The sequence below is a fragment of the Bison bison genome, unplaced genomic scaffold, assembly GCF_000754665.1.
Source record: "Bison bison bison isolate TAMUID 2011002044 unplaced genomic scaffold, Bison_UMD1.0 scf7180017864351, whole genome shotgun sequence".
In the NCBI taxonomy this organism is placed as follows: Eukaryota; Metazoa; Chordata; class Mammalia; order Artiodactyla; family Bovidae; genus Bison; species Bison bison.
Window position 1 is genome coordinate 502,070 of NW_011494923.1, and position 15,861 is coordinate 517,930.

Consider the following 15,861-nt stretch of genomic DNA (forward strand, 5'->3'; position numbering starts at 1 on the left):
GCAAATAGAAGGGGAAAAAGTGGAAGCAGTGACTGCAACCATGAAATTAAAGACACTTGCTCCTTGAAAGGAAAACTATGACAAACATAGTCAGTGCATTAAAAAGCAGAGACATCACTTTGCTGACAAAGGTCTGTATAGTCAAAGCTATGATTTTTCCAGTAGTCATTTATGGATGTGAGAGTTGGACCATAATGAAGGCTGAGCACCGAAGAATTGATGCTTTTGAGTTGTGGTGCTGGAGAAGAGTCTTCAGATTCCCTTGCACTGCAAGAAGATCAAACCAGTCATCCTAAAGGAAATCAACTCTGAATATTCATCGGAAGGACTGTTGCCGAAGCTGAAGCTCCAATACTTTGGCCTCCTGAAATGAAGAGCCAACTCACTGGAAAAGACCCTGATGCTGGAAAAGATGGAAGGCAAAAGGAGAAGAGGGCGACAGAGGGTGAGATGGTTAGACAGCATCACAGATTCAATGGACATGAATTTGAGCAAAGTCTGGGAGATAGTGGAGTACAGAGGATCCTGGGGTGCTCCAGTCCATGGGGTCGCAAAAAGTCAGACATGACTTAGCAACTGAAAAACAACAATTCAGTATAACGTTCGCAATAATGCCATGGAATTGGTTTTTCTATTATTTTATATGTATCCGAAAATATGTGTTAATAAACTTAAATAACGTGCCCAAGGTCACAAGGTAGTAAGTAGTAATGCCAGATTTGGATGCAAGTTTTGTCTCCTGAATCAGTGGTCTTAATCATTTTACTAGAGTACCTTTTCAGTAAAGAGGTAGAATTTAAAACTACCACCACTACAACAGATAGAAGAGTCTCCTCATCAGATGGCACTGGGAAAACTAGTCAGCTACATGAGAAAAAAGAAAGAAAGAAAGAAATTGGACTCCTGCCTCACACCATATATAAAAATTAACTCAAAAGAGAAGAATGACTCAAATATAAGAGCTAAAATCATAAAAGACTTAGAAGAATACATAGGAGTAAATCTACATGATTTGGGTTTTGGCAATCGATTCTTAGATATGACACTAAAAGCACAAGCAACAAGAGAAAAAAATAGATAAAGCAGACTCCATGAAAACTAGAAACTGTGACTAAAGGAAATTATCAAGTGAAAAGACAATGTAGAAAATGGGAGAATATATTCGCCAATTACATATGAGTCAGAAGCCAGAATATATATATATACACACATATATATATATATGTATGTATGTATGTATAAACCTCTTACAATTCAAAAACAAAGGACAACTCAACAAATGAGTGAACACCTTGCACAGACATTTTGCCAAAGAAAATACATAAATGGCCAACAAATATTTGGAAAAGATACAAAGTACTCATTAGGGAAATCAGAAACCATTTCTCATCTGCCAAAATGGCTATAACCAAGAGTCTTCTTCAACACCACAGCTCAAAAGCATCGATTCTTCAGTGCTCAGCTTTCTTTATAGTCCAACTCTCACATCCATACATGACTACTGGAAAAACCATAGCTTTGACTAGACGGACCTCTGTTGGTAAAGTAATGTGTCTGCTTTTTAATATGCTGTCTAGGTTGGTCATAACTTTTCTTCCAAGGAGCAAGCGTCTTTTAATTTCATGGCTGCAGTCACCATCTGCAGTGATTTTGGAGCCCCCCAAAATAAAGTCTGTCACTGTTTTCATTGTTTCCCCATCTATTTGCCATGAAGTGATGGGACTGGATGCCACGTTCTTAATTTTTTGAATGTTGAGTTTTAAGCCAACTTTTTCACTCTCCTCTTTCACTTTCATCAAGAGGCTCTTTAGTTCTTCTTGTGAGTAGGAATGTAAATTATTTCAGCCATTGTGGATAAAAGTTCAGTGGTTCCTCAAAAGTTGAACATAAAATTACCAACTCATCTCACAATTTCCCTCCTATTTACCCAAAAGAACTGAAAAAAAAAGTACCTAAACCATTACTCTACACAAATTCAGCACTATTTAAAATAGTCAAAAGGTGGAATCAACCCAAATGTCCATGAACTGGAGAGACAGGGGACTGGTGAGTCATTGCTTAATGGATACAGGGCTTTATTTTACGGTGATGAAAATGTTTTGGAACTAGAGATGGTGGTTATACACCATTGTGAATGTACTAAATGCTCCTGACCTGTTCACTTTAAAGTGATTAATGTTAAGTGAATTTCAACTCCATTAAAATAACAGCAAAGCCAGCAACCATTATCTTTTGTAGTGATGGAGCATCACAACTTATATTCTACACATTTCTTATTATAATGAAACTTTACTCAGAATAAAAAGAACTAATTATACTGAGTAATAGGTATATTAAGTGCTTCACAACAACCCCCAAAGGTAGGTACTATTATTTCACTTGTTTCAGAGGCCGGAATTGGTATTTGGTGAGGTAATCTGCGCAAGGGAGAAAAAAGTGCTAGGCTTCACCCCACAGGCACTCTGATTCAATAGCCTCTGACTGTGAAGCTTGTAGGAAAACAAAAAATAAAGCTATCAGAGACATAATCCTTACAAATAGAGACAGATATCAACAAGTAGCACTGTTAAACAGAATGAACAACATTTCACGTCATTATATAAAATCAACTACAATGACTGAATAAAAGTTAAAAATAAGATGTCAGAGCTCCTATATCCTACTTACAAAACATCTATTTCTCCTCCTTTACTTACTCTGTTTCTCAATTAAGTTATATTGGTGGACATCTCACACTCAGGATTTACTAAAGATACATTCTATATGTTCCTTACACACAGGAATAGGAAACCATACAATATCTATATAGGAGATGAGAAGAGAGGGAGCTCTCTCCCCTCACTCACTTTCTTCTAGATGGGAAACATGTTTCACTTAAAAAAGAAGGGGATAGTCTGTAGGCAAATATATTTGGGAAATGTTCAAGTTGAAAAAATTTTAAACCAATTTATTTGCTTCAAGCTTCTAAGAACATTTAATATACAAAAGTACATTGTTAACCTTTAAGGGAAGAATATGTGGTCGGTTATTCTCCGAAGTCATTAAACCAGGAATCCTTTTAAAGAAACCTCTATTAGCATTTCTTGGGTAGCAGTGTTTCATGGAGCACTGGCTGGGATCCTATTCTTAAAAAACATGACTTGTTAGTTTGCTAGGGCTATTACAACAAACACCATAGACTGGGTGGCAGAAACAACAGAATTTTAAGGTGCTGGCAGGGTTGGTTTTTTCTGAGCCCTCTCCCTTGACATGAGATAGCCATCTTCTTCTTGTGTCCTCACATGGCCTTTTCTCTGGTATCTTTTCTTCTTCTTATGATAACACTGGTCCTATTGGATTAGGGCTCCACCCTCATGACCTCATTTAACCTGTTATCTCTGTAAAGACCCTGTCTCCAAATACAGTCACATTAGGGGTTGGGGCTTCTACATATGAATTTTAGGTGGACATAAATTTAATTAGGTCTACACACATGATGTTTTTCCTCTGAAATCTACAGACTGACACTAAACAAAAAAGCAAAGAAAGCTTTCATTTCCCCATCTTTCAAAACAATCATCAGCTTTTTCATCTTCACTACTTAAACCCTTTCATTTTCCATTTTTTGGACATAGTTCCCCTATCTTGCCCAAGACAATGGATTGGTATGAAAACACTGACCACTTATTCTACTATTTCAAAAGAAAATATGCCCTAAATTTAACACTATAGTATTACAAGTGAACTTTTGGAATACAATCCTTTTGCACACTAAAAACTCCCTGAATTCAACTAGGATAAGATGAAATATTAAGATAATGATGATGGTCTTCTAACATTACAAAAGTACTGAGCTGAGAGAGAAGCCACCATATTGATAAGTTGAATTGTGACTAGGTAATTGACACAGTGTAAAGCAACTGCTGAAAGCACTGACTGTTGGATCTAAAATGTTATCAATATACATTTTTTCATTACTAAGGTCATGTAATGAAAAATTTATATTTGGTCTTTGTCTTGAGTTCCTGGCACAGAGCTCCCAAAACTCTTGGAATTTCCTGAGTGATAGATATGTCTTTTGATCTAAGGAAGTGTACCTCTGGAGAGTTCAGGATGAGGCTGCTTACCAGAAAGTCCAAATTCTTGATTAGAAGGTGAGGCCTTTCAGCCCCATCTCTCAGGGGAGGGGAGTAGAGCCAGAGACAGGGTTATAAATATTCTTAAAGAGACTGGGTTCAGGATGGGGAACGTGGGTATACCTGTGGTGGATTCATTTCGATATTTGGCAAAACTAATACAATATTGTAAGTTTAAAAATAAAATTAAATTAAAAAAAAATAAATAAATAAAGAGACTGGAAGAGTTTCCAGGTTGGTGAACATACTGATATTCTGGGAAGGTAACATGTCCAGAGAGGGCCTAGATACTCTGAGCACCACCCCTCACCCCATCCCCCTGCACAGTACCTTGCTTCCACTTAGCTGTTCCTGAGTTGCATTCTTACAAATAAACTGGTAATACTAAGAACTTTCCTGAGTTCTGAGAGTTGTTCTAGTGTGTTTTCAGATCTGAAGAGGGAGTTGGGGTGACACTAGTGTTTACAGCCGGTCAGTCAGAAGTACTGGTGGCAATCTAAGACTTGTGACTGGCCTCTTAAGTGAGGACAGTTTTGTGCACAGAGCCCTTAACCTGTGGGGTCTGTACTAACTCCAAAGAGTTGTTGGTTAGGATTGAACTAAAGTGCTGGAGACACCCACTTGGTGTCAGAGAATCAGAGTAAAGAATAGATAGAGCCATCTTTGTTGAAATACAAGTATTATGACATGATACTTTAATGACATGATACATTAATAAAACAATTTAATCGAAACTGTTTGACTTCATTTTTCTTAATTTTATGTAACTATGTGTACCATAACTGTCACTGTATATTAGAGAAGGAAAAATAAAGAAAATTAACTACTGCATATTTCACAGCCTGTTGTTAATGACCTATTAATATTTAAAGAGTTCTAAGCTATAATCCAAGAGCATCTAATGTTATACACTAGATTGTATAAAACAAAACTGTAACACTTTAAAATATATTAAGGTAAGAGGGAAAAGACAGTAAAATATTTTTTTCGTATGAGATAATGGGTGTATCCTATAAAACAAATTTTCTTTAAAAACAATTCCTGTACTAAACTCATAGTTAATAATTTAATCTTCAAATAATTCAGAAGGAATAACATGAAAAAGGTTCAGAGACACTCTTAATGTTCTGAAGTCAAAGTTTATTTCCCATTAAATTTATTTCTTAGTAGGTCTGATTTCTTCCTAAGGTTACAAGCTCTTTAAGAGCAAGAAGTATATTTTATTTATTTACCTATTTGTATTCTCATTTTACTTCATATCAACAACTATACCAATATAGTAGTTAACTGTAATCTAAGGGAATACAAACATATATATACCAAAATGTGAAAGGATTTATCTTATAGCCATAATTTAACAGGTTCTTTAAAAATATGTAATAAAATTTATTGGTTATCAAGAAAGATGACTAATAATTTAACAATAAAATCTACTAGTTATCAAGAAAGATGGTTGACAATTTAACAATGGCAAAATCTGAGCTATGACAGATTTTATGACATTTTCTACAAAGGAAAAATGGAGTACTGAACTTCCAAACTGTGAATATGCAGGGATGTGCCTACGGTATGCTCTCTCTGTTAGTACTTGGACATGTCAGAAGGTTCCAGGGGCTGCCCCACCCACCATCTTCTCCTCACCCACATCCAGCACAACACTGAGAAAAGGCCACTCAGGCCAGCTCCACCCAGGGCATTAAAGCCTTTCAGGCTCTTCTTATTGAACAAAGTAACACATATGTATAAGAGTGATAAGATCACTGACTTAAATTTTGGACTTAAGAAGATACAAACAGACCTAAGGTCATTCTTTGGTTCCCAGTCAATAAAGTCTATCTGATTACCAAAGAAAAGAAAAACAGAGAGCGCCAAAATAAAAAGTGAAATATAAAAGGGTCTCCCATGTGATCTAGCTCACTAGAATTTTCTACTGGGTTTGAGGCTAAGCCTCAACTTGAATCATAGTTATTATTTCTAGACTCTGCTCATTTCCATACTGTTTGCACATCTGAGGATTAAATTACAAGCTGCAAATATGAAAAGTGAAAGTCGCTCATTACAAGCTGCAAATATGAAAAGTAAAAGTCGCTCAGTCGTGTCCTACTCTTTGCGACCCCATGGACTGACTATACATGGACTATTCCAGTCCATGGAATTCTCTAGGCCAGAATACTGGAGTGGGTTGTCTTTCCCTTCTCCAGGGGATCTTCCGAACCTAGGGATCAAACCCAGATCTCCCGCATTGCAGGCGGATTCTTTACTTGCTGAGCCACAAGCGAAGCCCAAGAATACTGGAGGGGGTAGCCTATCCCTTCTCCAGCGAATCTTCCCCATCCAGGAATTGAGCCAGGGTCTCCTGCATTGTAGGCGGATTTTTTTTTTACCAACTGAACTATCAGGAAAGCCCACTTTTTTCTTTTTTTTTTTCATCCTTTCAAGTGCCTATGTTTTGAGAGAAGGGAGGGAGCTCAAGCTTGCAGTCAGGATTACTGTGCCTCAGGAGCACTAAAGCACAACTCACAGACTATACCACTCAGCTGTGTTTAAGCTGGTCTCCTAGACAGCACCGGCTCTACCATGTACTGGGTTTGCCACTTTACTGTAAGGTCATGATGGACTTTTTAACATTACCATATTGTCTGCTTTTAAATGTGTTTCTTCAGAGAAAAATCACTTTGATTTATGCAACTGTATTGCCTATCCTGAATCTGACGATCACATGGATTGAAAAAGGAGCACAAAATGCTTCCACATCCTGCTTTACCATCTCCATGAACTGGCTTTTGGGGATTAAGATCCAAGAGGAGAGAGCAAGTGTCCTCTTTGTATTTTATGTGCAAAGTCTACAAGCTAGTATCAGAGGAAATAGTGGCACTGTGGCACTGGTAGAGTGGGTGAAGGAGTATTAGATAAACTCTGATCATGGCTATGAACAGAAGAGCTGGGAGCATGAGTTCAGCTAAAGCTGGCATGTGGAGCTCCACAATGAACAATAAAGGGGGATGGGGTACTGGCCATGTGAGGATATACCATCTCCTTAGGTTGATGAGGGAAAAAAAAAAAAAAACCTGCAAAAATGCTACAAACTCAAAGGTTAAGGGCTAAGAAAGAAATATTAATATTAGAGGTCAGTACCTAGAGAATACTGGCTTTGAAAATCAAATTTACAGAGGCAGAAGGACAATAACAGTGAGAGAGTGGGTGAGAAGAAATCAAAATTTGATAGGCAAAGCAAACTTGTTTCTCAGGCTTTGGACATAGTATATCAGAAATCTGAAAGAAAACGTATCACCTAAGTAACCAGTTTTAATACATGATGAAGAAAAAATAAAAACAAAAATAAACAACTATGGGAAACAGAAAGGAGAGTAGAGAATCATGCCACTCTGTACTTGGTCCAGACAGCCAGGGATTTGCTTAAAAACCAGGCTGAAGTTGAAAATCTCAGCGGGACTCACTTGATAGGAAAAGGTGGAACACTATGAAGAGAATAGGAGTCTAGCCCTATGGTAGCATAAAAAGAAGCAACAAGGAATGCTTTTCCCCCACCAGGAAAGTCTCAAAAGTAACTCAAGCCCTGAGGAACTCATTGAAATGAATTTGTTCATGATTGTTAAAATATCAGTGTTTTCAGGAATTTAAGGAAGGTTTTGAGATGTCACCTGTCAGCAGATCTTTGGGGCTCATGTGGGTCTCAAAGACCCAGCCTTTAGCATGCTCATCAATAACAGCTTCAGAAAACTGCCAAGGGTGTTTTTCAGCTTAGATAAGTAAAGGAATGAGTGAAAGATCCTTTGAAAGAACAGTCTCACAGGATGGACTTGAAGGTAGAAAATGGTAGCATGAAAGGAAATACCAGCCTTTGGTATCATGTTTGGAATGGAGAAATGTAAAGGAAAGACATTTCATACAGAAATATCTGTTCCTGGGCTTCTGAAAGGGCTTCTTACTTTACTGTTCTCTATGCCTAGAAGGCTCAGGTACCTGGTCATCACATAACTATTTCTTTCTCAACACTGTGTTTTTCTCTCAAATGCCACATAAGTAGGAAAGTCTTTTCATCACCCAGGTAATCACTTCCCTCACAAACAACAGCAACAAAAACTGCAGTAATGAATTGGGGGGGAGGGTGGACAATTAAGGAAATTTGGAATTTCACTCCATATTAAATAATGCTATTGGGAGTTCCCAGGTGGTGCTAGTGGGAAAAAACACGCCTGCCAATGCAGGAGACATAAGAGACACAGTTTCAATCCCTGGGTCCGGAAGATCCCTTGGAGCAGGACATGACAACCCACTCCAGTATTCTTGCCTGAAGAATCCCATGGACGGAGGAGCCAGGTGGGCTATAGTCCACGGGGTCGCAAACAGTCAGACACGACTGAGAGACTTACACTGTCACTTTCACTTCTGTACACTATTAACTTTTTTGAGAGTCATAATGGCATTGTGTTTGTACAGGTGAATATCCTATTCTGGGAAATATCTGCTGGATTGTCACAGTTTCATGATGTCTATAACTTACCCTAAATAATTCAACAACAGAAACCCACATATGCGTACAAATGTACTCATAAAGACATACACACATAGAAAGGGAGAGAAAACAAATGTGGCATAATGTTAATAATTGGTACATTGAGGCAATGAGAAAATGGGTATTCACTGAATAGTGTCATTTCAACTTTTCTTCAGATCTGAAATTGTTCAAAAAAACAGAAAAGAAACAGTCTCTATTTCCTATAAATAAAATGTTGTAATACTTTTGCTCAGAAAAATGCTCAGAAGAGTACTGTGTTCGTGAATTCCTTATTCAATTATTTTTCTTTGGTGTGCCAAGAATTTAGGAACCAATCAGAAAGCAAAATTTGAGTTTTTAAATATTCAGGATAATAATCATTCTGGGAACACATACCATGCAAAGAAAGATCTGGGTACTGTAGGTAGCACCATGAGAATGCTGTAGTTTATCTGGAAGAAGGCACGGATATTTCTGAAAGGGATCTAATTTATGTAGGTGATAAATTTTATCCCCTCTTGTGCTATCAAAAATGTGGCATCACAACTGACTCTTGACAGATTTATCCAACTTAGTCAAAATTTCACAAATTTTGAACTCTGGAAAATCAGCATACATAAACAGCACCCAATAAGGCAAAGCCTAAGAAGCTTTGTTCCTCTACTGTCAGTAACAGTTCTCAAATTATCTCTAAACTTGCACTAAGGTTCAGGGTTGGTGTGATAATATAGATGTAGACTACAGGATGCTCTGGATATGGATACTGAGAACACCGCTCTTGGTTAGTAAATGCCACTATTTTGGCATTTAGTCTCTAAACTCTAAACTGCTGTAGAGTCATTCTCATTAATGCTGAAGACTCTGCAACCATCCAAATGTGGAATGTGGAAAAACTTAAGAAAAGCATAATCCAACTTTGGAAGTTCGTGAAGATCTACTTTCATTCAGGAAAATACAAACAAGAAGATGTTAAAAAAAAAAAAAAAAGGGGGAGGGGGCACAAGGAGTGAGGTATTTAACACAGTTTGCAAGAGAGTTCCAGAAAAACATCTATTTCTGCTTTACTGACTATGCCAAACCCTTTGACTGTGTGGATCACAACAAACTGTGGAAAATTCTGAAAGAGATGGGAATAAGAGACCACATGACCTGCCTCTTGAGAAACCTGTATGCAGGTCAGGAAGCAACAGTTAGAGTTGGACATGGAACAACAGACTGGTTCCAAATAGGAAAAGGAGTACGTCAAGGCTGTATACTGTCACCCTACTTATTTAACTTCTATGCAGAGTACATCATGAGAAACTCTGGGCTGGAGGAAGCACAAGCTGGAATCAAGATTGCCGGTAGAAATATCAATAACCTCAGATATGCAGATGACACCACCCTTATGGAAGAAAGCAAGAAGAACTAAAGGGCCTCTTGATGAAAGTGAAAGAGGAGAGTGAAAAAGCTGGCTTAAAGCTCAACATTCAGAAAATGAAGATCATGGAATCTGGTCACATCACTTCATGGTAAATAGATGGGGAAACAGTGGAAACAGTGGCTGACTTTATTTTTCTGGGCTCCAAAATCACTGCAGATGGTGACTGCAGCCATGAAATTAAAAGACGCTTACTCCTTGGAAGAAAAGTTATGACCAACCTAGACAGCATGTTAAAAAGCAGAGACATTACTTTGCCAACAAAGGTCCATCTAGTCAAGGCTATGGTTTTTCCAGTGGTCATGTATGGATGTGAGAGTTGGACTATAAAGAAAGCTGAACACCGAAGAATTGATGCTTTTGAACTGTGGTGTTGGAGAAGACTCTTGAGAGTCCCTTGGACTGCAAGGAGATCCAACCAGTCCATCCTAAAGGAGATCAGTCCTGGATGTTCATTGGAAGGACTGATGTTGAAGCTGAAACTCCAATACTTTGGCCACCTGATATGAAGAGCTGACTCATTTGAAAAGACCTTGATGCTAGAAAAGATTGAGGGCAGGAGGACAAGGGGACAACAGAGGATGAGATGGTTGGATTGCATCACCGACTCGATGGACATGGGTTTGAGTGAACTCCGGAGTTGGTGATGGACAGGGAGGCCTGGCGTGCTGTGGTTCATGGGGTCACAAAGAGTCGGACACGATTGAGTGACTGAACTGAACTGAACTGAGGTGGCACTGAAGAAGAATTTCTAGAGAAAGAAAAAAACCTGTTCAAATTAGCTACAGGAAGAAAAAAAGAGAACTCTACACATAAAGGTATCATAACTAAAAAAACATCAGAGTGAGAAAGAGTATGATATATACAGATGAATATGAGAAGGGTTCTTAGTGAAATGACATGGCTAGTAAGGAAGACAAGGAACAGATCAAGCATGGCACTCACTCGATCCTTTCATGCTAGAGACTCAATAAATGGATTTACAGTGAGGAGCAGCATAGTGAGGAGTAGCATGGTAAGGGAGAAGGCAATGGCACCCCACTCCAGTACTCTTGCCTGGAAAATCCCATGGACGGAGGAGCCTGGTAGGCTGCAGTCCGTGGGGTCACTGAGGGTCAGGCACGACTGAGCAACTTCACTTTCACTTTTCACTTTCATGCACTGGAGAAGGAAATGGCAACCCACTCCAGTGTTCTTGCCTGGAGAATCCCAGGGACGGGGGAGCCTGGTGGGCTGCTGTCTATGGGGTCGCACAGAGTCAGACACGACTGAAGTGACTTAGCAGCAGCATAGTAAGATTTGGAGTTCATATATATATATCAATCACATAGGCAACTTTACAGATGAATGATTTACAGGCTATGAAGCTACAAGAAGGAAATGCAGAAAAATGACGTAAGAAAGTTTAAGATAAATGGGACCTGAATGAGAAAAAGAAAGATCATATGTGACAAACATTTAAGAGACAAAAGGAGGACTTGGTAATTAATTAAAGGTAGAGGGCAAAATCAAGGACTGCTACACATCGGAAGATGAAAACCCAGGAAAAGAACTGACTTGAAGGAGATGGTGATGAATTCTTTTTGGGACCTCTTTTAATTTGAGGTACTCTGGGACATCAAGGTGGAGATACTTAGGAAACTATTAGATATATTGATCTGAAACTCAGAAAAATATATCTAAAGATACACAATTGGGATACATCAGCACTTAGGTTATAACTAAAATAAGAGTTTAGATAAGATCATGTAGGGAGAAAATGTACGGTTAGAATAATGGTAATCCAAGATGGAACCAAGCAAAACACTAACATTTAAAGGCAAGGTTAAAATAAGAAAAGAAGGAAGAAAGAAAAGAAAAACATAAAAGGAAAAGGAGTAGTCAGAAGAATTTGTGGAAAATGAAGACAGTGTTATGTCATGCAAACCAAAAGAGAATTTCAAGGAAAAAATTATTATCAAAATCAAATGCAAAACATAGCCTAAGAGATGATCACTAAAAATGGGATTCAGTGATCTAGAAGTCACTGATGATCTTAGCAAGATCTCATTTATTACATGAGATGTAAATCAAACTGCTATACAATGGTGGGTGGGGGGACGTCAGAGAAGTAGAGAAGTGGGGATAGGAGACATCACCACTCCTTTGAGAGATTTAGATGAAGAGTAAAATGAATTGGAAAATACTTCCTAAGAAAACGTTGGGTTAAGGGAAAATATTTCCACTAAGAAAATTTTGGCTTACAGACAAAAGGTATGCCTTACATGGTATCTACCAAATGCTGAGAATTCCTTGTACTTAGCAAGAACAGCAAAATTAAATTGTGCCGCAGGCTTTTCAATAAGAAACAAACAACAATGATAATGCTCAAAGAGAGAAAGTCATGTCTCTGTCACCTAGTAGCTGAATGATCCTGGGCAAGTTACTTAGTCCTTTGCGTCTCAGTTTCCTCATCTATAAAATGGAGATGACAATAGTGCTTATAGGTTTTGTTAAGAATTAAATAAGATACAGATACAATATGCTAACACAGTGTGCTGGCTTAGACTAGCACCTCAAATTTGTCTTTGTTGAGGATAACAGACAAAAAGTATATCGCACTTAAAGACCTTCACTTTTTAACAGGCATATTTAGCTGTGCATTCACAAGTCCTCATGGCATCTTGACTTACAGGTTCATAATTAGATTAAAAAAATAGGTCACCATTAGTCCACTTAGGGAAAAAATACAAAAGGAAAACAAAACAAAAACATATATGCATGTACATGTACATATATATATACAAGTAGTTTCAGTTGTGTCTGACTCTTCATGACCCTATGGGCCATAGTCCGCCAGGCTCCTCTGTTGATGGAGTCTCTCCAGGCAAGAATACCAGAGTGGGTTGCCATGACCTCTTCCAGATGATCTTCCTGACCCAGGGATCGAACCCACATCTCTCACATCTTCTGCATTGCAGGTGGATTCTTTACCGCTGAGCTACTGGGGAAGGCCTATATAATGTGTGTGTGTGTGTGTGTGTGTGTATACATATATATATATATCTTATAAATCAGTAAAAGGAAAACCAAGTAGTCAACTGTAATTTCAAATTCAAAAGAATCTTTCTCTTCCTTAGCACTGAGCTACAATTCTCATTAATTTCTGTAACAAAGTATACACTGCAGAGACTTGTTCATCTTTGTGTCAAAAATGAATTAAACATAACTCTGAATAGTAATAAGTGCTGTAATGTTTTCTCCCCTTTTAATTTACATATGCAGTATTCTTTAATGATATTGTATGCAACTCTTCTAGCCAATCCAAAGAGACAAGAAAGATTCAATTATTCTCCAGCTCTATAAGTAGTTACATATTTTTCTTATATATCAGAATTTCATTACTGCCGAAACAGGTAAAAAGACAGCATATAGTAAAAGATCTTATGATCAATAATCAACGATTCTGAGGATCTGGCAGATATGCATAAGAATACGTTCACTTTCAAAATATATAGCCTCATTACTGCTAAGATGAATGCTGTCACCTTTTAAACAAAACATCTTTTTTTTTTTTTCTGAGAAAATAAAGAATAAAAGCATCAGCAAATCTCCAGATCAAAATAATGAAAGTACAGATCTACAATTAAGATGTCATTAAGTGATCTCAATTGACATGATAATTTAAGAAAACATCAAGTATGCAGTTTGCTGGTTATAGTGAAATGTACATAGTGGCCAAATTTATACTCAGAAATTTCACACTCAGATCTTTAAGTCAGTAGATAGTTCCTTCCAAAAGTCCTTAAGATTTTTTTCTTGCAAGTAAGTCTATTTAGCAAAAACATCATTTCTTGGATGAATTAACTCAGCTGCAAATAAGTATACAGTTAAACATGCTCACTGCACATCCTCATTGTCTTTTTTTTTTTTCTGCTCTATACTTCAAGTACAATTGTCACTGGATTGCCAAAAGCACCAGGAAGCACAGCACTGAGAATATAGAACTGATTTTTATGTCTTTGTAATTTGACAGACATCAAGCAATTAGAGCTAGGACGTTTCGCTTTTAATGTTAATTTAAAAATTTTAATTTGTAATATCATAGTAAGAAGATGCAACCCTTTACCTCTGTACAATTCTCACTCTATGAGACTTAAATAACCAAAAAAAAAAACACCTCCCCCTCCCCCCCGGAGTACTATACAATAACTGAAAACCATAATGTTGGTACTGAACACTGAAAAAATAAAGTGTCATGTTAAAGATTAACATTCTCAGGTAAAATACACATAAAACTCATTTCACATAATTGTATTACTTCCTATCCAAACTTGATAGTTATTGCAAGTATTTTAAGTGGTATTTCTCAGTTAATAAAAAGTCAATTTCACCCACTCAGAATAACCAAAAATTATTATTATGTATCACACAGTATTATGCTGTGTGACAAATTAGGGGTAAAAAGACATGTGCTGAAGTAAAAGGCAGTGCGGAGGGTAAAGATCCTATCTCTGTCATCCTCCAAAAAATAACTGTGGCAGCACTGCAACAGTCAATACAAAGGAACGAAGGAGTTACCCCACGTCTGGATTGAGCACCCTGTTTGTACCAATCACTGTCTAGCTACCACTGCTCCTTTTGTGGCAGTTAGACCCTTACAAAGAAGTGATTCTTTGATTGAACCAGCAACAACCTAGACTCAACATGTAATGAGAAACACGATTTCTAAATAATTTGAATGAATTTGATTCCTGGTAAAGTCAATGAAAATATCAAGGCTAACTAAACAGCTATATAAGCATTTATGACAATCATTGCTTACAAACACCAATTTGTATATTCCTGTATTCACTTTTTCCCCTTAAAATGACATTGAGTTAAATGTCTGAGGCAATGCAAGCATATTAAAACGTAAGTGTCTATGCAGATAATGCAAACCACATTTCTTACTTTAGACAGCAAGATATTTATACGAGACAGAAGTCAACTATGAAAACGAAATCCAGGTACCTCCCTTGGATTTCTTTTATTTTTCTACTGGTGTCAGTCAAGAAGCATTTATTTCACATCTCTGTTGATGGTGTGTTCCCAGGGCAAGACTGGTCCAGACCAAGTTCATTTGGTAACTGGAGCCTATTACACCCTCCCCCCACGTCAACACAGGTTTCCGGTTTGGATGCTCCCAAGTAGTACAGCTCCAAACTGAAGGAGCAGTAAACACTCAGAGGAAACCAACAAGAAATTCATCAAATCACCAAATCTAATGACACTCAAGGGTCAACCGCATCCTGCCTCCAGGAAACGCTCAGGATACAGCTGAAGGAGAAACCTGGGGACGGGGCGGGGCTGTTAAGGATTGTGTTATCAGAGAGAGGAAGCCAGACTACCCAGGTGAGATTGAGGTAGGGCGAGTCCGAAGAGACAGGGAAGTGGAAAAGTGACGCACGAAGGCGGTCACCTGTGGGGCCACTTGATCCAGCCCCGCCCCCAGGGACAGCAACAAGAGTCAAGGCCGGAAGTCCCCCAAATAAGCCTGGGAAACGCAGAGCTAGGCCTTTTCAGCCAGGCACGGAACTCACCATCCACGGTTTTCTTCTTGAAGAGGGACGCCATGGTCAGGGACCGCACCCGGGCAGCCCGGCTCGGCCCAATCCGGCCCGCGAGTGAGAAAGAACAAGGAGGGATATGACAGACCCTCGAAAGGTTCGGGATGGCGGAGCGGATGGACAATTGAAGAGGGCGGGGTCTGCAGTCAGGACCCGCGGAGAGCGGGTATCCTCGAAGCCTGCCGCAGCCGAGTTGCCCGGAGCTCAGGTGACCGCGAA

General features: G+C 38.4%; 1 protein-coding gene across 2 annotated transcripts in view; it reads right to left on the reverse strand.

Annotated features, from left to right (window-relative positions):
- CHMP2B (charged multivesicular body protein 2B) overlaps positions 1 to 15,861 on the reverse strand; it is a 34,349-nt gene that overhangs the window by 18,320 nt on the left and 168 nt on the right. The window contains exon 2 of one of the 2 annotated variants that reach the window (XM_010854838.1): positions 15,616 to 15,861. In XM_010854838.1, coding sequence (XP_010853140.1) covers positions 15,616 to 15,861 — 246 coding nt within the window. The remainder of the gene's footprint in view (positions 1 to 15,615) is intronic. The other variant, XM_010854837.1, reaches the window with a different exon arrangement.